A 22,324-nucleotide genomic window follows, 5' to 3' on the forward strand; every position below is an offset into this window, starting at 1 on the left:
ATTAAACTAGGTTCTTTTTATACAAAAGCTTAGAGTAGATGCATTTCTACAATAAGAGTAGAGAATTTGATCATTCCCGGAGGAACCTCTGCAAGCATCTAAACCCCAAGTGGTCGGCGCAATACCTCTCCATTTCCAGCCCACCTCTCTCTTTGCACATCTCCTCCTCCATCTCCTCACCACTTCATCCCAATCCCTCATCGAAAATATCGCTCGCGGCCCCCACCCTCTGTAATACTCCTCATCGCCCTCGATTTTCGCTTCCGATATCCCATCCACAATCTCCTGCAACCCCACGACTTTACGGCTCACTTTCCTCCTCGCTTCCCTCACCGTAGGATCGATCCCCGGCACGGAGTCTAGTTTCAATAGAAGACCCATCAGGGTTTCGTTTATCCTCAGCTTCTCCTTCTCATCGTTCCTGATGGAGTCCACTGTTTCCTGCCGTTGGATTAAGTGTTGCAGACGGTTGGCCTCGGAGTTCACCGACGAGATCTGCTTGTAAAGGTTGCGGATGGCTCGAGCTCGGTAAACCGACTGAATCTTGATGGCGGCCTGGGATTGGAGGAGGTGGACGGTGATTGGGACTGGGGTGTTATCGGCGGGAATTTGTTTGGGTTCTTGAGGTGAAGGAGGAGAATCAGAGTGGAGAGTATAACGAGGGTGGAGGTTGAAGATGAGGATAGCCAAAATGGGTGAACCGGCGAGAGGATTTCATGGTTTGTGATTGATAAAAGTGTCGGCAATGAGTTTATAAATGAGTGGCGTTTGAGTTACGGTTACGTTTTCTGGGTTTTGTTTGAATGATTTCAGCGAGTAATCTGGCAAATAGCACCGCCTGTTGGGGACCCCTTTGCTCTGCTTTATTCACGAATGGACCCTGCTCTGTTCTTATTTGAATTTGAATAAACAAGGCACTGGATGTATTCAACAACATTCAAGGGCTCAGCACCATATAAATCTAACAACAAAGTGACCGTTTTTAGTGGCCAGTTCTCTGCTTTTTATCCCCAGACACAACACCTACCTGCCTGGGAGGTCATATCTTTCAAAATTTAATTTTTTTATAAAATTTAGATATTTTTTTAATAACTATTTTCTTCCGATTAAAATTCTAATAAGTCTGCATAAAGAATGATAGAATAACAAGCAAATTTTCACTATACCAACTTTCCTATGTTATGATTATTATATAGAATATGTCCATTTGTTTCTAAGTTTCTTCATGTCATAAGGATCCTTTCATGTCCGAATATGTGTCGGAAATGGAGCAAGAAATCCTTTCGTGTCCAAATATGTGTCGGAAATGGAGCAGGAAGCACCAATTATTGACGATACTTACATTTACCAAATCAAAGTTTATATAATATTGTATATTTGATAAAATTTATGTCTAATTTTGATATCAATCCAGTTTTTTTTCTAAACATGTTATTAGCATAATGAAAACAACTAACAATATTTTCAATTTCAACCATCAGTGACACTATAATATATATAGATACCAAATCATGTCAAATTAAATTAGAGTGATTAAATATCAAGTTTTAACATGATAGAAGGATTAAAATCATAATTAAACCAAGTTAAAATAGTTTATTTGCGACCCATAGTTATTATTTTACAAAACCAAGAACAGTAGATATATTAATATGGTATGGAGTTAGAAAGATGTTGTTGATAATCATCGCGCTGTCAAGAGTTAAATATCCTAAGTCAGATAGCTCACCTTCTTTTCGACTTCCCACTTAGGTTCTACTAAATGAAACATCAGTCGCAGAGAGATCAAAGGATCGACCGTCGCCATTTCCCTCGACGGAGATGGATGAGCGTTACTAGACAAGTTTTGAAAACATGACTTATGGACCATGGAAGAACCACAAAGCGCAAGCTGAAGCTTCAAGCGTATGCTGAAAATCAGAAGAGTTGCCCAAAAAGTGCTTATAACAGCAGCAAAAACCAAAACGGATATTTTCCCATGGCATTTCCCCTTCATGTACCGAAGCATAGCTTAATTTCTGGTTTGTTATTCTGGATCGGTTACCCACTAAGGACAGACTGCAACGCTTTGGTCCTTATTACCAACGATCTCTGCATCTCTGTCGGAAGCAAAAGAAACTAGAAACCATCTCTTCGCCGAGTGCTCGAAGACATCTTCCATTTGGAGATCATTCAACTTTCTGGTTTGAGCAGGCAATTATCAACTTGGCCAAACCTGCTGGATTGGGCGACATCTACATGGAAAGGCAATTCATTGATCACTTGCGTTCTGAAGCTATCATGGTGCACCTTTAATTACACCATTTGGGAAAAGGAATCGCAGGATATTCAAAGGAACTTGCAGAACCGAAGAGAGAATTATTAATACTATTAAGGAGATAGTTAGATCTATTCTAAGTAGGAATATTAATAGATTAGATTATAAATTCAGCTCTTTGTAAACTGGATAATCTAATTTTGTTGTAAATTGATCCCCGTTCTTGTTATAATGATTGGACTGTATTGTTAGCAGTTGCTGCTATTTTTGGTAATAAAATCTGATTATCCAAAAAAAAAAAAAACTATGACAGTCTTTTAACCCTCTCGTTCTTCATCTGCCTCTTTCTCAAGCATTGGGGCTTGATTGTTTCGATGATGGATGGTTTTTTAATCGAAAATTTAGAACCGAGAACAATGCCTTGGATTCTTGCTTTGGTCTTGACTGACGACTAATAGCGTCAATGATTAGCAAGGTCGGGAGAAGTCGGATTGGTGTTTTTTGAGGGCTTATAAAGGACAGAAGGGCGGCTGTGTAGACGGACAAGTCTAGGCTTTGGTGTCAACAAGAACAAAGATTGCTTAGACATGCGTTGGAACTTGGAAATTATACAATGGGTTTGGTGTTGGACATGCTTTAAAAAAATATTCCGTAGGATTCTCTTTAGCAACGTTTCTTAGGACAGTTTCCTCGGATTGCACAAAACAGTTTGAATCAAACTTAGTTGATAATTGGTAAAAGAAGACGGTGATGAAACCAATGTGACCCATAGTTACGTTCAAGTTCAAGCTTCTTTCTCTGTTCTTTTCTTCATTGTCAATTGGAGGAGTTTGCTTGTTGCAAATAATAGCTTTAGTCATGTCATGTCAACTCGTTGAATGATTGTCATCTCAAGTTAAATTGCTTGGCTTCTTTAACTTGTTATGTCAAATCCGAAGCTCTGCTACTCCACTCAAGGATGAGTGTCGGGCGGTTTTAAAACCAAGGTATGAACTTTCTATTCTCCATTCAGAATTTTGCTTATCTTGAGATCTGATAAATTCTGTAAACTCCAACCAATTAATCATTCAGAGTTTATGTTATGGTGTTTACTCACTTCTCTCTCGTTCTTTTTCGTTTCGAGTCAAGTGAATAAGAATTATGGTGATAAACTTGGTGCTTAAATATCCTAGTACAAGTCATCTCTGAGCGTTGAACAGCAATATGGTACATGTTCTACTTTACAAAGTAAATTTCGATGCAATTCCTGACCAACTTCAACAAGCTTTGGATCTATCCAGATGAACCAAAACTTTAACATTTTCATTGCTTTCTCGACTGCCACCGATTACGGGAAAGAAAAACTATATTCTGGAGTTCGTTCCTCAATTCGTCATTGTGTTTTCGGTGCCCATCCACGTTGCTGAGCACGACAGAACATCAAAATTGTGTTTGCGAAATAGGAATTCAAACCCATTAAGAGATGCCATAAGGCATTGCCCTGAGGGTTGATTGGCCAAATGGATATTGTTTGCAGAATACACGGTCGAAGAATCAGCATGAAGTACCTAGGAAGACAGCCTAGCAGAGGCGTCATGAGTGTGAATATACTACTTACACATTCTTGGGATACAAACAAGGCAGAATAGTAATGCACCTTGAAGCCGATGCCAAAACAAAGGACGAAATGAACACAGCGAAAACGGCACCATAGAGAAAAGGAATGTGAGGAGTATAGGATGTACATATACAGAAGCATCTCCCTACCATAGGAGTTTCATCACCCTGTTGTTGCCTGCAAATAATTCGAAATACTAATCCATATGCAAAGCAAGGAAACATGCTTCCAACGGCAAGTATCATATTTGATACGTGTACAACACCGAGTCTTTTCTCTAACCTCTGTCTCACAGCATTTTTGAGGCCAATGAATGCTAAAAGAATGGTCAAGATATTCGACACGGTATTGTAAAATTCCGCGATATATGGAGATAGGCACAATTCTCTCGCAGCACTCGCTTGCAGATGTAACAGAACCCCAGAAGCTTGATGTTCCATCTGCCATTCTCAGCTATGAAGGCATAAGAATGAAAATAACTCGATCGATCGAACCTCCAGCCTCAGAAAGTTGCAGAGCTCATAAAAACCTTCAAAACCATGTCCTGCAAAAGGGAAGTTCCAATGTCAAGCATTCATAAGTGCAGGTTGATAACCACGAAACACTTTAAAGAGAAACAATAAGCTTCGTTCATGTTTAAGCAAGAGAAGGAACAACATGAAGATCACTTCACAATTTCACCACTAACCATCTGACAAATCTATGAAGCAATCTATACCAGCTGAATTATCAGGCAAACAAGTCTCAAATTTTACCAATACTCTGAATAGGAGCATTGTTAAGCTAACTATAAAGCATTAGAAGCACTAACATCCCAACAAAACATTATAAATACATTTAGAAACTAATCCCTCCCTATTATTAAGCTAACTATAAAGCATTGTTAAGCTAAGTTTAAATATTTAGTTGCGAACAAAACATGAATTGAGGTTTAAGCATTGTTATTTTATTCTTGACACCTATTATTTTAATCAGTAAATATGATGACATTTTGATCAAACATTATAACAAGTGCTAACTATTCTATGAATTTAAAACTAAATTAGTATTATATATGTCATCTTACATCTCTTTATACACAATTTACAAAACCTCGTTTGCTATCTTATATTTATATTTTTGTGTTTCTGATCACCCATTGGTTATTTTATTTAATCATTTATTTGTATAGAAAATTCATAATTAGGGCAATATAATCAATATTTTTACAAACATATAAGAAAACTGAAACATATAGATTGATCAGAGATGTACGAATTTAATTAAAATGGGAAAACACTAATTATATATACTAGTCCATAAATTTATATTTTCTTCTTTCCTTTAACCTTTATCAAATGGAAAATAACCTCAGTGACAAAAATGCCTTATAATATACGATTTTAACCAACTTTTTTTGGATTTGCCAAAATGACCAACTAAATCGCAATGCGACGATAATTTCGCAACGCAATCTCCGGTATCGCAAAACAGTTTCCAGATTCGCAACGCGATTCTAACTATCGCATTGCGATTTCCCAAATTCGCATTGCGATTTTCCTAATTTGCGCAATGCGAATACGTAAATCGCAACGCGAATTGGAAAATCGCAATGCGATACGTAAATCGCAATGCGAATCTGTAAATTCTAACTATCGCATTGCGATTTCCCAAATTCGCATTGCGATTTTCCTAATTTGCAATGCGAATACGTAAATCGCAACGCGAATTTGGAAAATCGCAATGCCGTAAATCGCAATACGTAAATCGCAATGCTGTAAATCGCAATGCGACGTAAATTCGCCGAACTATCGATTCTGTCGCAACTGAATTTCAAATTCGCAACTCGATTTCTGAATTCGCAACAGGTTTTAATTTCGCAACACAAATGTTTTGGGTATATAACTACGCAGCAGCAACACTCATAAACCTAAATCCCTAAATCGCAACTCTTCCATCTCCATATCACTCTCTCCGGCGACATCCTTCCTATATCCACGACATACTTCCCCATCCGGCAACAGGTTTTAGTTTCGCTCGTTTGTTAGTAAATTAATTTACAATAATGAAATCATCTAATGTTGATCATGTTTGGATAGATTGTGTTTTGGAGGGTCATAGGAGAATGTTCATGGTGTTTTACAATATATGCCTTTACCCATGAATCTTCAACTAAAACGTCTCTTATCAGAGAAATGGTAAAGTTTATTTGTTAACGACAATTAAGATGTTGAACGATTCATTGCTTACATTAGTGTTTCAAGTGATGATGTTACATTGTATGTTGTTGAACCTAGAAGTAGTGAAGTTGTCAGTAGCGGTAGTAATCAACTAAGTTTTTCAAACCCAGTTTATGGTGCTCAAAATTTAATGGTTCCACAACAATTTCATCACCAAGCAAATATTGTTTCACCACATTTCCAATACCAAACACAATCTCAAAACCCACAACCTTTCCCTAATCCAAATCCCAATCAACTTTCAGCACCAAATTCCGGTTTTCGTATTAACCAGTTAGACGATGATGAGCCAACAGAAAAAATTATAAGTACTAGTCAGTATTCGAAATTTGATCTTGGTCAATACCCGGACTTTGATCTTGGTCAATACTCGGATTTTGATGATTTTTCAGAAGAAGAAACAGACACTGCGTGTAATGATTTTGATATTGGTCAATACCCGATAATGAGAGGAAGTTACGCCTGTAAATGAACATGTTGAACATCCATTCTGTAATTCATATAACACTGAAGAAGAAAAAGAAGAAGAAGAAATCCCCAAAGAAAAGTCCCGAAGAAATGCCACGGAGTATAACTGGAATATTCCAGAATTACTTCAGATACCGGAAAAAGAGTTGGTAAAGATAGCAGTTGATTGTTACACAAAAATTATTCGTATCAAGAAAGATGATTGTTTTGATACAAAGGAAGACTTGAAGATAGCTTTGTATACGAAATGTGTGGAAGATGGCTATCAACTAAAAGTTAACAAATCAAGCAAAGATCGTTTCGAAACAAGGTGTATGATTGACAAAAACTGTATGTGGCGTATGATTGCAAAGAGGATAAAAGATTACGAAATGTTTCAAGTTAGGACTTTTATTGATAAACATACATGTTCAAGAACCCAAGTTTTTCCTCACCATAGACAGGCAAACAAAAAGGTGTTGAGTGGTTTTCTGGCTGAGTTAATGTTTTTGAATGGTAGGGTATATCGGGGACATGAAATTATGACTGACATGAATGTTCGGTTCAAGATTAGTATCTCATATTCTCAAGCTTGGAGAGCCAAATGTTATGCATTGGAATTGTTGAGGGGGTCGCCAGAATCATCGTTTTCCCAACTGCCGGCTTATTGTCACAATTTAAAGCTGAAAAATCCTAGGTCGATAACTCATATCAAAACAGATAGAGATTGACGCTTTGAGTTGCTGTTTATCGCCATTGGTGCTGCGGTTAGTAAACCAATATAATTTTGTTGACTCATTTTTGTTAGTTACATGCATTTCACATTTAAATGATTATATTTCTTGTGTATATGATTTTGTAGATTCGTTCGTTTATTAATTGCATGCGCCCAGTTATTATAGGTTTACGGAGCACATTTAAAAGGTCAATATCTTGGAGTAAACTTATAGCAGTAGCCATGGATGCTAACAATGGGATACTGCCAATAGCTTACGGGGTTGGCAAATCTGAAACCTCTGATTCATGGACATGGTTTATGGGGCATCTTAGGGATTGCATATGTCCTATTAGCAATCTGATAATCATATCCGATAGGGCAAACTCAATTGACAACGCTGTTAGAAGGTGTTTCCCAGATGCTTTTCATGGACTTTGTGGTGTTCATTTGTATAGAAATCTAAAATCAAGGTCTGCTGGTATAAAAATCACAAATGGACATACTGGAAGGTTGTAAAAGCTTATCGGGAAGTGGATTTTAATAAGCATATAAACTGTTTAAGACGTGTTTTGCCTCAGTGTGCTCAAACACTAGAAGATGTCGGGTTTGAAAGATGGTCAAGAGTACATCAACTTGGAGCAAGATATGGTTTCATGACGTCTAATAGTGCAGAATCATCAACGCTCTAAGTCGTCATTCCCGGAAATTACCCATTACTATGTTAATGGAGTTTTTTCGAGCCTTTATTCAACAGTGGTACTACAAGAAAAGAAACCATGCATGTATTATTTCTTTAAATTCGTAGCTTAACATATATTTTACTAAGTATTATTTATTTAAATTTACAGGAACATTGGAACATCGTGTTACACCATGGACAGAAAAAAGATAACGAAACGTGTTGTGAAGTCAACGTCATGGAGAGTTGAACCATGTTCAAACACTTTGTTTGAAGTACTGGATAATAACTTAAATGGGCTTGTCGATCTAAATGCAAAGACGTGTAGTTGTATGAAATGGAAAATATCTGGTTATCCGTGTGGCCATGTTATAAAAGTTTCTCTCATCTAAACCAAGATGATTCAAGCGCATACGCTAGGATTGCTACACTACAGAAGTATATCGACAGACTTATGGCGAGATTCTACCCTATTCCACATCCTTCTAAGTGGGACATACCAGATGACTTACAAACAGTTTTGCCACCAGCCATGGACAGAAGGCTACCTGGCCGACCAAAAAAGTCACGATCGTATACCGTCTAAGGGTAAAGAGAAGAAGAGATCGACATGTAGTCGGTGCAAGAAAAGTGGTCATACAAGGTTGACATGTGGATCACCAGTGCCATCACAATCATCTTTTCCTCTACCAAAATATAGATCCTCATCAAAATCCCAATCACAACCGGCTTCATCTTTTGGGACTATTAACTTAGGTGATTTTTAAATGCAAACGTTGTATTATGTGTATATTATGTGTGAACTTTTAACATTTTCAGTTAGGCATGTATTAGTAACTTGAGTTTGAACATTGCTATGATATGTTCAGTTGTTATCACTTATTAGACATTCATTTGACTATCGCAACGCGAATATGACTATTGCAACACGGAAATGACTATCGCAATGCGGAATTGACTATCGCAACGCGAAAATGACTATCGCAATGAGAGAATCGCAATGCGAAATGAAAATCGCAATGCGAAAATGAAAATCGCAACGAGTGAATCGCAATGCGAAAATGAAAATCGCAACGCGAAATCGTTGCGATTTTCATTTCGCATTGCGATTCTCTCGTTGCGATAGTCATTTCCGCGTTGCGATAGTCTGTTTTGCATTCAACATAATGCAGATTGAAATCAACAAATCAACTAATACATTTCAATCAATTAAACAAGCACAAATATTATGTACACATCAATTAAACAAATCAACATTTACAAATCAATTAAACAATAAAAAAATAATAATGAAATCAAATTTTGCACCCATACATCCATTTCACGAAGCTCACTTCAGGATTAACCTGCAGAAACCAAACATTGAATCAACAACACTTTCTACACATCTAAAACCTACAAACAACAAATTATTGAATTCTAGCTACTTAACCAAACATTTTCAAACCAAAAAAAGTAAATATGTTTAACAACACTTGCATTTGACTTACAAATTGTTTATGGACACTTTCATAACGCGGATACAGGTAGGCAGCGTCTCGCATATATCGCTCTAGCCATATATCGCATATATCTCTATCGGTGGGAGGTAGAAAATGTGTAAATTCCTGTCGTCAAACGCTCCAAGCACATGCATACGAGAGGACCACAATCCCCTCTGGCTTCCTTCATTTATTGTGGCGCGGTCTCGTCTCTGATAACTGTAACATTGAACTTCTTTGGCTTCTTGTTTCCAGACTTAGTCCAATAATCAATTGCATCCAAGAATTTAGCCAAATGAGAGCTCCATCCCTTAATCATATCTCTCAAATCAGACAATGATATGTAATTTATCATGCTGTCATATACTATTGTCTTTAGGGATGGGAGCTGAAGCTCGACGAGAAGCCAATGAGTACGGTCCAAAACAGGGATAAACACCTGCATCGAAATGTAATAATTCAAATTGCGCACTTATTTATGAACACCTTTAAAATATTTAAACAAATATACTAACCTTATCGACCTCCCACCATGCAGGATAAAGTTTAGCTTGTCCATTAGCCAACACATATGATTCCTGTCGTTGATTCTTCAAGTGAACTACGTGAAAAGACGTCGGTATAATTGTATATCGCATTTTTTTAATATTTTTCTTCAATTTCCTTACAATTAGAAGACGTGTCACCCATGCATCATATGTTGTTTTACAAAAAAAGACATATATTAGTGAATTACATAAATTTTTAAAAAAATTAATCAAACTGAAATATAAGAAATATAAGACTTACCCCCCATCGAAATAGCCGTTGTCTTCAACCCCTAATAATACACCCCACCAAGACCATTCAATCAACAAATGCATATCATCGTTGAGTTTGTATATGTCAGCGTAACACCCTTGGCTCCGCTCATGTAGATAAAAATCAACTGCGGTCTTAGCCCAAAGGGTATTATCCAGAATTGTTTCCGGTAGTTGTTTCCTCTCCACTTTATCTGTCGGAATGGTACTGGCCGGTAACTTATACGAAAGCCAACAGTCATCCATCATGTACGGCACGTGAGGGGGCTTCTCAATAATTCGATATATTACGCAGTGTGAATCGGGCTCTAGAATGTTGGGAGGGACCTCTTCAATGATGACAGTGGCCTCTTGAACGGTGGGAGGTGACTCTTGAGGGATGATAGGGGCCTCTTAAACGATAGGGGAGGCTTCTTGAACGATGACAGGTGAGTCGGGCTTTTTCTTACGGATTCTTCGCACTATTGGGGTGAACGGAGACGTAATGGCACGTGCACGCCGTCTGATACGTGAACTCCGTCTTGCAAGAAAAACCCAACGTAGAGCATCCACCTTAGCGGGCCGCTAAAAATAAATTAATACATAAATCAGTAAATAAACAGACATGATATTAAACAGTGAGAACAAAGACAAATATATTTCAAACTTGCACGGTATTCACCCAAGTCATTATTATATCATTGTTCACAAAATACATCAGATAACATTCCAGAAGTAAGCACTTATATAAACATTTAAAATGACAACATATAGGTTTAGTGCAGGTTCAATGACAACATAAAGAGTAGTAGTTTTTTTCTTAAAACTTAAATTTTCAACACTGTGAAGTTAGTATTTGTCTTTTGGTTGAAGTAATGCAATTCATTCAAGTTTCAATCTGCAGAAGAAGAATATAATCTGAAACTTAAAATCGCAACGCGAAAATGACTATCGCAATGCGAATTTGACTATCGCAACGAGAGAATCGCAATGCGATTTTCATTTCGCATTGCGATTCTTTCGTTGCGATAGTCATTTTTGCATTGCGATAGTCATTTTCGCATTGCGATAGTCATTTTCGCGTTGCGATAGTCATTTTCGCATTGCGATAATAAAACTATTCTTCTTCTGCAAATTGAAACTTGAATGGATTGCATTACTTCAACCAAAAGACAACCAAAAACAAATATTAACTTCACAGGGTTAAAGAATAAACAGTTAAACAGTATTGGCAGCAACCGAATGAATTTACTAAGCAATCTAAGTGAAATTACGAGTAAATTTATCATCAAGTTAAATATGAAAAATATTAAACTTACCTCATTGCGTAGAGTATGAACCTCGTTATGCAACGATGCTACAATCTCACATAGAGCTGCTACCTCACCACGTAATGTAGACACCTCAACACGCCATGCACCATTGTCATCGCGTAAAGTACCGACCTCCTCACGCAAGGCATTGAACTCATTACGTAACTCCCCTAACTCATCCCGTGGAGGTGGAGAACATGGATATAAATGTCGTGGCATCTTTGCCGGTCGCCTATCATGAGGTAATGGTGGAGAAGAGGCTCGATGATGTGACAAAATAGGTGATGACTCTCGTTGTGGAGGTGTATATTCAGGTCGATCAGGTGATGGCTCTCGAAGTGGTGGCTGCTCATCATCCGTGCCATAAAAAAAAAGCTTACTAGCTTGCCACCAATCAGTGGCAAGCTCAGCTTTCGTGGGTGTCAGCCTCTGTAATGGAGTGTTGGCCTCCTAACAATATAAAAGCTCAAACAAAGTTAAACGTGTACTAGTAATAACTTGTTTATAAACATATGGTAGTATTTGTGTTAACTTACATTATTTATTGTAGTATACGGTAGTAAATATTCCCATTGCTGCAAGGACCGTTTCCTCTTCCAGGAAATAGCCCTAGGAATATCATTAGAAGTTTTTAATGCATATGTCTGCATGGCGGGAAAGACCTCAAATATCTAAATCTACAAACAATATAATAACAAAAATTAGTAATTGTTAAAGAATTAATTATAATTTTGGAAACATTATATAAAAATTATTACCTTAAAGGCCCAAATAAAGCCTGACAAAGTGTATTTGGAACCATCACCACGCAAACTTTTCCGATTATTAAAGGCAGACGACAACTTATTCCATGTAGCTCTCCATAGATACGAACCCCACGGAAACAAGTTCCATGCATTTAGGTCCTCTACCAATTTAATTAGATCATTAGGAATAGGTTGTCGGGCCTCTCTGCCTAAAAAGCCGGCTTGCAAAAGTATTAGAAGGCATACTCGGACAACATCGACGTCATCCATCCGAGTAAAACCATCTTTCTTATTCAATAATCTCGTCAAGTCTTCCACGTGTAAATTCGACTTCTCCGTTGACTGCTCAGGAAAAACCCGGGAAAACCATGATAGGCGGGTAATATGTCTAGTGTACCGATCTACATCATCGTGTCCGAAGCGTAGACCGGTGATTAAGCAAAACTCCTCCCGCCCAAAACACGTATACGCCGGTGGAAAATCAAACCATATCTCTTCATCACGACGTTGTATAGTCTCTGGTAGATCGCTAGTCATGGTTTGAAGAAACAGATGGGTCAACATAGCATCTCCACCCGGATTTTGTACTTTCAGCCATGGCCCGAAGCAAGTATCCTCAAATATTTTTCTTTGTGCAGGTGAAAGCTTCGATGCAATTGTTTTGGCTAGGCTTACTTTATTTCTTAAGGTCAATTGAGCCGAATAAAAGTTCTGCAAAAACAATAAACATACCAATTTAGATATACCAAAAACTACACTGTGAAGATATGAACAATAAAGAGTAGTAGTTTATTCTTCAAACTTAAATTTGCAACACTGTGAATTTAGTATTTGTTTTTTGGTTGAAGTAATGCAATTCATTCAAGTTTCAATTTGCAGAAGAAGAATAGTTTCTGAAACTTTAAATCGCAACACGAAAATGAAAATCGCAACACGAAAATGACTACCGCAACGCAAGAATCGCAACGCGAAATGAAAATCGCATTGCGATTCTCTCGTTGCGATAGTCAAATTCGCATTGCGATAGTCATTTTCGCTTTGCGATTCACTCGTTGCGATAGTCATTCTCGGTTTCAAATACTAAAATTGAAAAAAACTTGAATGGATTGCATTATTTCAACCAAAAGATAAAACAAAGACAAATACTAACTTCACATGGTTAAAGACTAAACAGTTTAGCAGTATTGGCAGCAATCGAATGAATATAATAAGCAATCTAAGTGAAATGGTTAATCTATTATTGAAAACACCAGTAAACTTATCATCAATTTCAATATGAAAAACCTAATAATAATGCAAAAATTTCAAAATAAAAATAATTTAAAAAACTAACCCTCGGTGGTTGATTTGGTTGATATTCCATTTCTGACCGTGAATGATTTCGTCGGAGATGGAGATTGTTATCGTCGTGGGGACTGATTTCGTCGGAGTTGGGGACGGATGTCGCCTTAGAGAGTGAGAGATGGAGATGAAACTGAGTTGTGATTTAGGGTTTTAGGTTATGAGTTGCGATTACGGGATATACTGTGGACGGTTCAGTGTTCCGATATATTAATATATTCGTGTTTGGAATTTGAAAAAAAAATACGCGTTAATACAAATGGCGCTATGTAAATCGCATTGCGATAGTCAGATTCGCATTGCGATTTACGTATTCGCATTGCGAATTAGGAAAATCGCAACGCGAATTTGGAAAATCGCAATGCGATAGTCAGAATCGCGTTGCGAATCTGTAAATTGATTTAAGATACCAGAGATCGCGTTGCGAATTATCGATCGCATTGCGATTTAGTTGGTCATTTTAAAAAATCCAAAAAAAGTTTGTTAAAATCGTATATTATAAGACATTTTTGGTCACTGAGATTATTTTCTCTTATCAAATTATCTCACGGATAATCATCACGTGAGATCAGATTCATTGCACCTACACATTTTGAGGTTCATTGAACTTGGACATTCATTCCAAAACAGATTAAACACAGCACCTTACAAAAAATCGAACTTTCACCGGCGTCTGTTTTCCACGTAGTAATGCCATCAGTAAATAAACTCGGTAACTTGGTAAATTAAGGCGTGGCGTTTCAAAATGAATCTAGACTCGTGTTCGTTTGAGGTTCATTGAAAACACTGAAGAACCACGTCAAATCACGTAGCCGAGATAATGTATCTAATTCCCTATAAATAGTTAAATACAACAAATGATGTATTTAATTTCCATTAATTCGTCCACTTTCGTGTAATATTGGCCGAATATTCTGGGAAATACGCCACTGTTCTTTTCAGGCTTGTTTGTGACACTATAATGAGCACATAACGACACCATTGCCAAAAACTGAAACTTTTCCATTTATTCCAATATAAAACCACTCTCCGTCTCCTTCAATCATTCTCCCTAAAAAAGAGGGAAAAAGGGATTGCTTCTATTGAGGATGGCGAGGATTCCAGTGAGATTCAATTATAAGATAGCAGCGGCTTTCGAAGAAGCGGCGCGTGCGGTGTCGCTAGTACGGCACTGCGAGAGCAGCGGCAGCGACCACTCACCGGAGGATTTGAGTGATCTTTCCGATCTTGTGAATTCTTTTCTCGAGAGTGATTGTGCCTTTGAATCCGATGAGCATGAGGTTAATAAAAGACTGCACAAGAGAAGGACAACGAGAACGATGGATCATCGGATTCAGAGGGTTGTTGGTCGGACACAAAAGACACGTTAAAGAGATTGGTCGTCAAGAACGAAGACGATGATAAGGAGAAGCTTAAGATCCTGGAACAGGTAGCAGAATTTTCTCGTCGGAATGTTTCGGACATGTCTTCTGAGGGTTTTAAACGTCGGCTCATGTCTGGTTTGCGAGACAATGGCTTTGATGCCGGTAAGCTTCTTTGATTCTCCTTCGTTTTAGATGGGTCCATTTGTGGCTTTAGTCCCTCTATTATACTCAAGAGTTTAATCCCTATATTTCAACTTATCATAATTTGATGCCGGTAAGTTTCTTTAGGGAGATTATAGTAAATTTTAGTGATCAAAATGTAATCTTATTAACTTTATAAACAGGACTGTGCAAATCACGGTGGGATAAATTTGGGAGGCATCCAGCAGGGAGATATGAATACGTGGACGTGAATGTTAATGGGACTCGTTATATCATCGAAGTAAATCTCGCCGGAGAATTTGAAATAGCTCGACCAACGACGAGTTATGCTTCGTTAATCGGAGTGTTTCCGACTATTTTCGTGGAAAGGCCGGAACGAATGAAGCAGATCGTGAGGCTGATGTGCAAAGCAATGAGGAAATCGATGAAAAGTAGGGACATGAAGATGGCACCATGGAGACAACATGGGTACATGCAGGCCAAATGGTTCGCCGCTTACAAGCGTACAACCGATGAAATCTCGAGTAGAAACAAGAGTCCGAAGAATAACGATGCCGTGGCAGCAGCGGCAAAAAGATCAGTGGGGTTTAAGGAATTACCGACGATTTCTTACTGCTGCAGAGAGAACATCGTTGCTGATAAGGCTGGTTTGAGGGTTGGGTATTTAAGTGCCGCCTTGAATGCAAATGCTGGTATTGGTTTGCAGTTGTAGTCAATAATGGCGCTAATTGTATATAAAATTGCTGTTCGGTTCTATTCCATCGGCCGCCTATTTCTGCTAGTAATGATTGTTTGCAAAGATGAAGTTAGAAGGGATGTTGTATGCCCAAGTGGTTCATTTTGGATTTAGAATTGTTGGGATTTCATTATATATTGTTTTTGTTAGCAGTTAACTTTGCATGCAACTTTTGTCAATATATTACTATAATTTATATAGTTTCATCGTTAAATAAAAAGACAATCCATTGTTTAATGTGTAAAAACCATGTCATACTTTTCCAACTAAATATAGCCGTACTCCCATGGTCGAACTAGCAATTATGGTAGCTAGAGTTCGACTAAGATTTCGACATCCTCTACCGCAATGGACTAAAATGTCGACATTGTTTTTCTCAACAGTGATGGTAAATATGTACAAAAATATTATCAAGACATATACTATCAAGGTAATAGCATATTCTTTTAGATATTTCAATTTCAAATAATATTGTTTCTACATTATGTATGAGATTGAAGATATTCATACTATGTATCAATAAATATTAATAGTCATTTTAATATGATTGGAGAAGGATGAAAGGTTTGGCCCATGGGTGTAGTTTGATATCAATAGTAAAAGTCACACATTTCGATAATTTAAGGATCTTTTTAATTTTTTTAAAAAGTTACAATAATATTAAATAGATAAAATTGAAAATAATTTTTAATTTGAATTGAAAATTTATTTTTTAATATTTTTTTTTTATTTTTTTTACACGTTTGTTTTTATTTATATCAATATTTTTTTAAAAAAATAATATTTTATTTATTTTTAAAATACTTTTTCATAGTTAAAATTGCATGTAAGAATGATATTATTGTCTTCCTAAATGAATTAAGAATTTTACTGTTACCAAATTAGCTGTAGTTATTAATATAGTAATATTTGGGAATTTAAATTCTTTCCCGAAAAGTGAAAATAATAGAAAGTATAAAATGACTAGAAAATATCATTCCAATCATTGACAGAACCACCATCACAATTAAAGCATTAAAATTGCCAAATCATGGAGACAGTTAACAAATTCAACGGTTCTGATTCGCCCTTGCAATCTAGAACTGCCCACACAAACTCGACCCAAACTTTCAAATATAAAAAGGGAGGAAAAAAAAAGAGGGAATGGGAAACGAAACAAAGAAGCCAAACTACCGTTTTTTTAAATTTTCGAGCGAGTCTCGGCAAATTCACCACCTATCTGCCGCGACACCGAGTTAATGGAAGGAGTGGGAGCTTGACTTGGTCGATCCTCCACTCGGTACGGACATGTCACGGTTTTCAACGGGCCGGTAAGGAGATGGAAGAAGAAATGGGTGAACGTTTCCCCATCTAACGGCCGCGGCAACAACAATAATCATTCTAAAAATCACCATAGAATCAATAGTACATCTAACGGTAATAACGGTACGCATCTCCTCCTTTTTAAGTGGACCCCAATATCCCATAGCCAAAACAACAACGCAAACAATTCTACCAAGGCCGTTGCGTGGCGGAGCCCGAGGAGCCTCCCAGGCGGAAATTTAAATACATCCCGGTACTATATTCTTTGGGGTTTTCTTCAACTTTGATCTTTGGTTGTGACTGTGATCATCTTTGTTTATTCTTCTTTTACTTTCTTGATTTTCTTTGGTTGGGATCTGATCTTGGTGTTTCTTTTCTATGATTACTCGGTCTCTGAGATGGGGCTTGGTTTAATATGTTCATTGCTTGCTTATCTGCAAATTTGTATTGCATAGCTAATGTGGAAGTTATCTGCAAATTATAGTAGCCTGATAGATAGCATATGATAAATCCATATTTCATTTGGTGTTAGAAGTCTTGTCCCGGACTTTAATAAATTCACCAGATTTTACAGTCGAGGTTGCAATTGCATTCATGGACGTGATGCAAAATGTTTCTGCCGCCTTTTTTCATGTGAAACATGCATGACTAAAACTTTTGTTTAGTATTCTTGTTATGTTTTGGATTAGATAATCACAGAGGTTTGTGAAATGGCTCTTTATAGAAAATTTTAGGCATCGGTCAAGTTTATGGGTTATAAGGTATGATTGTTTTTATTGCTTGAGCATGCAGATTGCTGTGTTAGAAGAACAGAAAAAGGAAGATGCAGGAAATGTTGAGGATGAAACTAAAACAAGTGAGACCGACCCCAGTGTAGCTGAGCCAACTTCCAGGAATGATGCTTTTGATGACATTAATGACGTGCCTCCGGAACAAAATGAGGTGATCTGCTAACTTTTGATTTCTTTCCCTTGGGTGCTGGTTCGGGACCGGGACTCTCGGTGTGATGGGCCATTTCGCAGCTCTGTTTTCATGTCACTGAAAGAAAGGCCATACTATTTTTTGTACCGTTTAGTGCCATAAAGAATGATTGAAAAGTTCTCTTTATTATTATTCCAAAGTCTTGCCTCTACACTTGACTTAATTTCAAATCTGTCTCAGGAGGACAATAAAATAGTAGGACAAGGTCTGAACGAAAGCACATTGGATTTGAGTTTAGGTTTGATTGCTCATGATGGCGAGTCTGATTCAAAACCAGATCATAATGGTCAGCTGGGATTGGAAAGAGTGAAATGAAGCGACCGTGTTGTGCATGTCGTTTTGGCCAATAAATTGACAAAGGTGATAAAGTAGACATTGGCTCAATCAATTGTAACATTCTTCTTGGAGTTTCAATTTTTGCATTCGGCCTTTCTTATTTTCCGGTTGGTCGTCGCTTAAGCTAAAATGGCTTATCTTTGCACTTTGTAGATAAGGTAATTGCAATTTGTATTGATTATGAAAAAGAACAGGCTATTGTTTTGGTGGATATCCCATACTGTTGTTTCCCCTCTAGGTTTGTAGGATATGTCGAGGGACAGAATATGACGGACAGAGAAATTAACTAGTCCTTTTGAATTGCATATGGCTTTTAATGGAATTACATTCTGACTTTTCTTTATTTGTTTACATTATCAAAATGCTCCCTTTATTATATCAATTTGGTCCTTCCATTACTATAGTCCTCCATTTGGGCCTTAAAATATCAATTGGAATTTGAACCTTTATTCGAAGACTGTTTGGAGGGATAGTCACGAATCTCGAATATTGACAATAAAATAATCATGTGAAATTACTGACAGCAAATATCAATTTGAATTTGATTCAAAATATGCGGATGGAATTTTAAATACGGTGTTAACTACGACATGAAAACCTTGGAACTAATATATTACAAATAGACGGGGTTGATAAAATTTAGGAGAATTATTTCTTTTTTAACTCTCGGATTCAAGTTATCTCATAATAGGTAGTATATATGAGTTTATAATTTGATCATCATTTTCATGCCAGATTTTTGAGTTGGTATTTAACTCTCCTGCTTACGCAGACAAAGAGGAGGAGCTCGTTTTTTAAGCTTGAAGATCAATTTAGAAATTGAGCCAAAATTTGAGGATGTTTAATGTAGTTAATCCAAAAAATACCTATGAGGAGAATATATGAAAGTGAAGTACTATTGTTGAATTGAATTTAAAACACTCGTAACATAAATTGGTATTTAAACATTTTTATTTTAAACTTTTATTTATATTGATTTGATATTTTAACATCTAATTAATTTATTGATATAGTATAAGTCAATTAAAGTAATGATATTATTAAATAACACAGATCATAACTCGTTTGATTGTTGAAATGTCGCATTAAGAATTTTTTTATGTATAGGTACTAATATGAGAATTCTTTCCAAATTTAAGTACCAATTTGATAGGAAAAAAGTTTCAGTACTAATTTGAGAATAATTGACAAATTCAGGTACCAATTTGCATAATACCAATGTAGCCAATTTGAAATGTAGCCAAACGAGGATCGATTCCATTCCATATCCATTTTCTGCAGTTCTTCTCTATTAATCTTTCGTACTTTCAACAAATAAAAATAAAAATCTTTCATTCTTAATCACAGAATACCAATGGCCTCCCGTGACAAGAATAAGAATCCTGTTAAGCCGTCGTCAAGCAGCCATGCCGGCGGGATTCGCACACTTGCCGATCTAAACAGGCCCCCTGCACCCGATTCCGATACCGATTCCGATAATCCTCAAGAGTACTACACTGGCGGCGAAAAAAGGTTTTCTCTTCTCTCGCCTCCTTTTTATTGTTTAATTTCATTCCAATTCTTTCCTCTTAATTTAATTGATTCGTATGTGACTTATGAATATTATCGTCATTGTTAATTATTAATATTATCAGCCGTGGATTCTTATCGAAAAGAATTGTAATCATCTTAGACTTAACGTATTGGTGCATCGGGTCTCAGAATTTACATTTCGCAGAAAGCAGATCATGTTGAATTATTACTTTAAATATAGGTTTTGTTTGAGGAATTTTGATGAATTTATGTATAATTTTTGTTCGAGGAAACGATCTTTAGCTTCTATCGACCGTAGAAAAATCACTGGAAGCAAATGCAGTGTTTGGAAATTAATTTTGATTTTTTTAAGCAACATTCATAAGGCTTCATCGAAATTTTGTGTTGTTTGCTGTGCCATCTGGTATAAGTACAAGCTGCTAAGTTTTGATCTGCACATCCGATGTGAGGTTCGGTAACAGTTTGGTTTATATTTAACATTCGTCATTTTATTTATCGTTGATGAAACCGTTTCTTTGATATGTTAAGCTTTCTCGAAGTGTTTTTCTGAAGAAAACACCAACCCTGCAATTCTATAGGATAAAATGCTTAGGACGATCGGTATAACTCTTAATTTTGCAGTGGCATGCTTGTTCAAGATCCATCAGAGAATAATGAGGTTGATGAGATTTTCAATCAAGCTAGGCAACTGGGAGCTGTGGAGCGACCTATCGATCAGCTTAATCTGTCATCAAGTTCAACGAGTTTTACTGGAACCGGTAGATCACTCTCGGGGGAAACGGTATCTTCTGCTCCTCAACAGCCTCGGACTGTTATTCACAACATCGTTTTCTGGATCAATGGTTTCACTGTAAATGATGGCCCCCTGAGGAGGTTGGATGATCCTGAAAATGCACATTTCTTAGAGGTAATGGAAATTAGGACTTAACCCAATGAAAGAAATAGAATCAAATAATAGAAATAAAGCGATGGATGTACTCATGATTTTACGACTGAACCAATTGATATGCTTCGAAATACCTTTATGAGTTGTATTAACAACCTGGTTGAATCTTGGTACAGAGCATCCGGAAGTCTGAGTGTCCTAAAGAACTCGAGACTGCTGATAAAAGGTCTTCTGTTCATGTCAATCTAATACGGAGGAACGAGGAATACCCTGTGAGCATCTCTCTCTTACTACCATTATATTTGTCCGTAAGGTAGTAACTTGTAGAATTTAGAATGTGATCGAAAGTGCCTTCTTCAAACATGCATCTTTCTAATCGGTTCTTGAAGTCCATTGGAGCATATCACTCCTATGTTTGTCTGCTCGCAGGAACCAGAGAAGAAGCGCCAGGTAGCATTTCTGGGTGTCGGAAGAACTCTTGGTAGCAGCAGCATGTCGGCAACTCCTGATCCAACCGTCAGTTCCGGTCCTCTCAACACTGCTCCATGCCCTTCTCCTGGCCTGGTTGTAGATGAAAATTTACCATCAACCTCGATTCAGCTTAGGTTGGCTGATGGGACTCGCATGATCGCTCGCTTCAATTTCTGCAATACCGTTGAAGACATCCGTTCGTTTATCAATGCCTCTGGACCTGGGCGTGCAACCAATTATCAATTGCAGCTAATGGGATTCCCCCCTAAACTTCTTACTGATCCAACCCAAACCGTCGAGCAAGCAGGCCTCGCCAATTCCGTGGTAATTCAGAAATTCTAGCTTGAGCTGCATGGAACTGTCCATTTTGTCGTTACTACAGCTGTTTGTTGTACCGAGTTAAAACTTCCCGTAAACTCAAACGATTATGAACCGTTACTATGTACTCGAAGCAGGTTTTGGTTCAATTTTTTATTTTATCAATTTGTTAAATAGTTCGAACCATCTATATTTTATTCAACGGACTAGTCGAATTCAATTATGATAACCAGATCAACAGAGTTTAACCACGTTCTCCAAAAAAAAATGTTTGCAAAGGACATAACAAGGAGATAGGCAAATTGGTTTCAAAAGAACATGCTGCTTCAAAGTTTGAATGCTTCTGCATTTATATGCATGGATTTTGCATGTACGTATCGAAAAGACCTGATTTGGAGAGCTAGGAAAATAAGGTCTAATCTTTAAAACTTAAAAGGACTTGCCTTGAGCATTTGGGTTACAAATTAAACCTCTTCTCATGTTATGGTATGGACCAAACTGTTGCTGGGTCTTGGGCAACCTGGCCGACTTTCAACGACTGTAATAATAGAACTTCAAACCAAACAACCGCCTTCGGTCTATTGGGACCTAAGTTCTTTTATGACTTAGCCCTTTATAATACATATTTTTATGTTTCAAAATTGGTCTTTTCAATTCA

General features: G+C 37.2%; 2 protein-coding genes, 1 long non-coding RNA gene and 2 pseudogenes across 4 annotated transcripts; 3 read left to right on the forward strand and 2 right to left on the reverse strand.

The window, feature by feature from the left end:
- Positions 1-16: 16 nt before the first annotated feature.
- Positions 17-2,161, reverse strand: LOC120217274 (annotated as a pseudogene).
- A 1,468-nt stretch (positions 2,162-3,629) lies between these two features.
- LOC120217275 lies at positions 3,630-4,301 on the reverse strand (annotated as a pseudogene).
- Positions 4,302-14,635: 10,334 nt separating this feature from the next.
- On the forward strand, positions 14,636-15,858 carry LOC120217174. The gene is made up of 2 exons (XM_039214377.1): positions 14,636-15,103; positions 15,286-15,858. Exons 1-2 carry the CDS (start codon positions 15,040-15,042, stop codon positions 15,813-15,815), a joined length of 594 nt encoding a protein of 197 aa, XP_039070308.1. The 5' UTR covers positions 14,636-15,039; the 3' UTR covers positions 15,816-15,858.
- A 1,238-nt stretch (positions 15,859-17,096) lies between these two features.
- LOC120217170 lies at positions 17,097-18,433 on the forward strand. The gene is made up of 3 exons (XR_005525130.1): positions 17,097-17,394; positions 17,934-18,083; positions 18,303-18,433. It is a non-coding gene; the product is annotated as an uncharacterized LOC120217170 (long non-coding RNA).
- A 1,334-nt stretch (positions 18,434-19,767) lies between these two features.
- Positions 19,768-21,840, forward strand: LOC120217202 (plant UBX domain-containing protein 4-like). Of its 2 annotated transcripts, XM_039214403.1 has the most exons (5): positions 19,768-19,970; positions 20,613-20,898; positions 21,054-21,149; positions 21,307-21,688; positions 21,752-21,840. In XM_039214403.1, coding segments are annotated over exons 1-5 (924 nt in total). In that variant the 5' UTR covers positions 19,768-19,812; the 3' UTR covers positions 21,754-21,840. The 2 variants fall into 2 exon arrangements, with proteins under 2 accessions (XP_039070334.1, XP_039070335.1); XM_039214404.1 differs by lacking the exon at positions 21,752-21,840 and having other exon boundaries at positions 21,307-21,690.
- The last annotated feature ends 484 nt before the right edge of the window (positions 21,841-22,324 follow it).

Source organism: Hibiscus syriacus, unplaced genomic scaffold, assembly GCF_006381635.1.
Source record: "Hibiscus syriacus cultivar Baekdansim isolate YM2019G1 unplaced genomic scaffold, ASM638163v2 tig00110186_pilon, whole genome shotgun sequence".
NCBI classification, from domain to species: domain Eukaryota; kingdom Viridiplantae; phylum Streptophyta; class Magnoliopsida; order Malvales; family Malvaceae; genus Hibiscus; species Hibiscus syriacus.

Bases quoted from the DNA above. Each gene is read 5' to 3' on its own strand.
- LOC120217174 (XM_039214377.1), top strand. From the start codon at position 15,040: ATGTCTTCTGAGGGTTTTAAACGTCGGCTCATGTCTGGTTTGCGAGAC. The intron at 15,104-15,285 runs GTAAGCTTCTTT...CTTTATAAACAG, and splicing joins AGACAATGGCTTTGATGCCG to GACTGTGCAAATCACGGTGG.
- LOC120217202 (XM_039214403.1), top strand. From the start codon at position 19,813: ATGGCCTCCCGTGACAAGAATAAGAATCCTGTTAAGCCGTCGTCAAGC. The intron at 19,971-20,612 runs GTTTTCTCTTCT...TTAATTTTGCAG, and splicing joins TACACTGGCGGCGAAAAAAG to TGGCATGCTTGTTCAAGATC. The intron at 21,150-21,306 runs GTGAGCATCTCT...GTCTGCTCGCAG, and splicing joins GGAGGAACGAGGAATACCCT to GAACCAGAGAAGAAGCGCCA.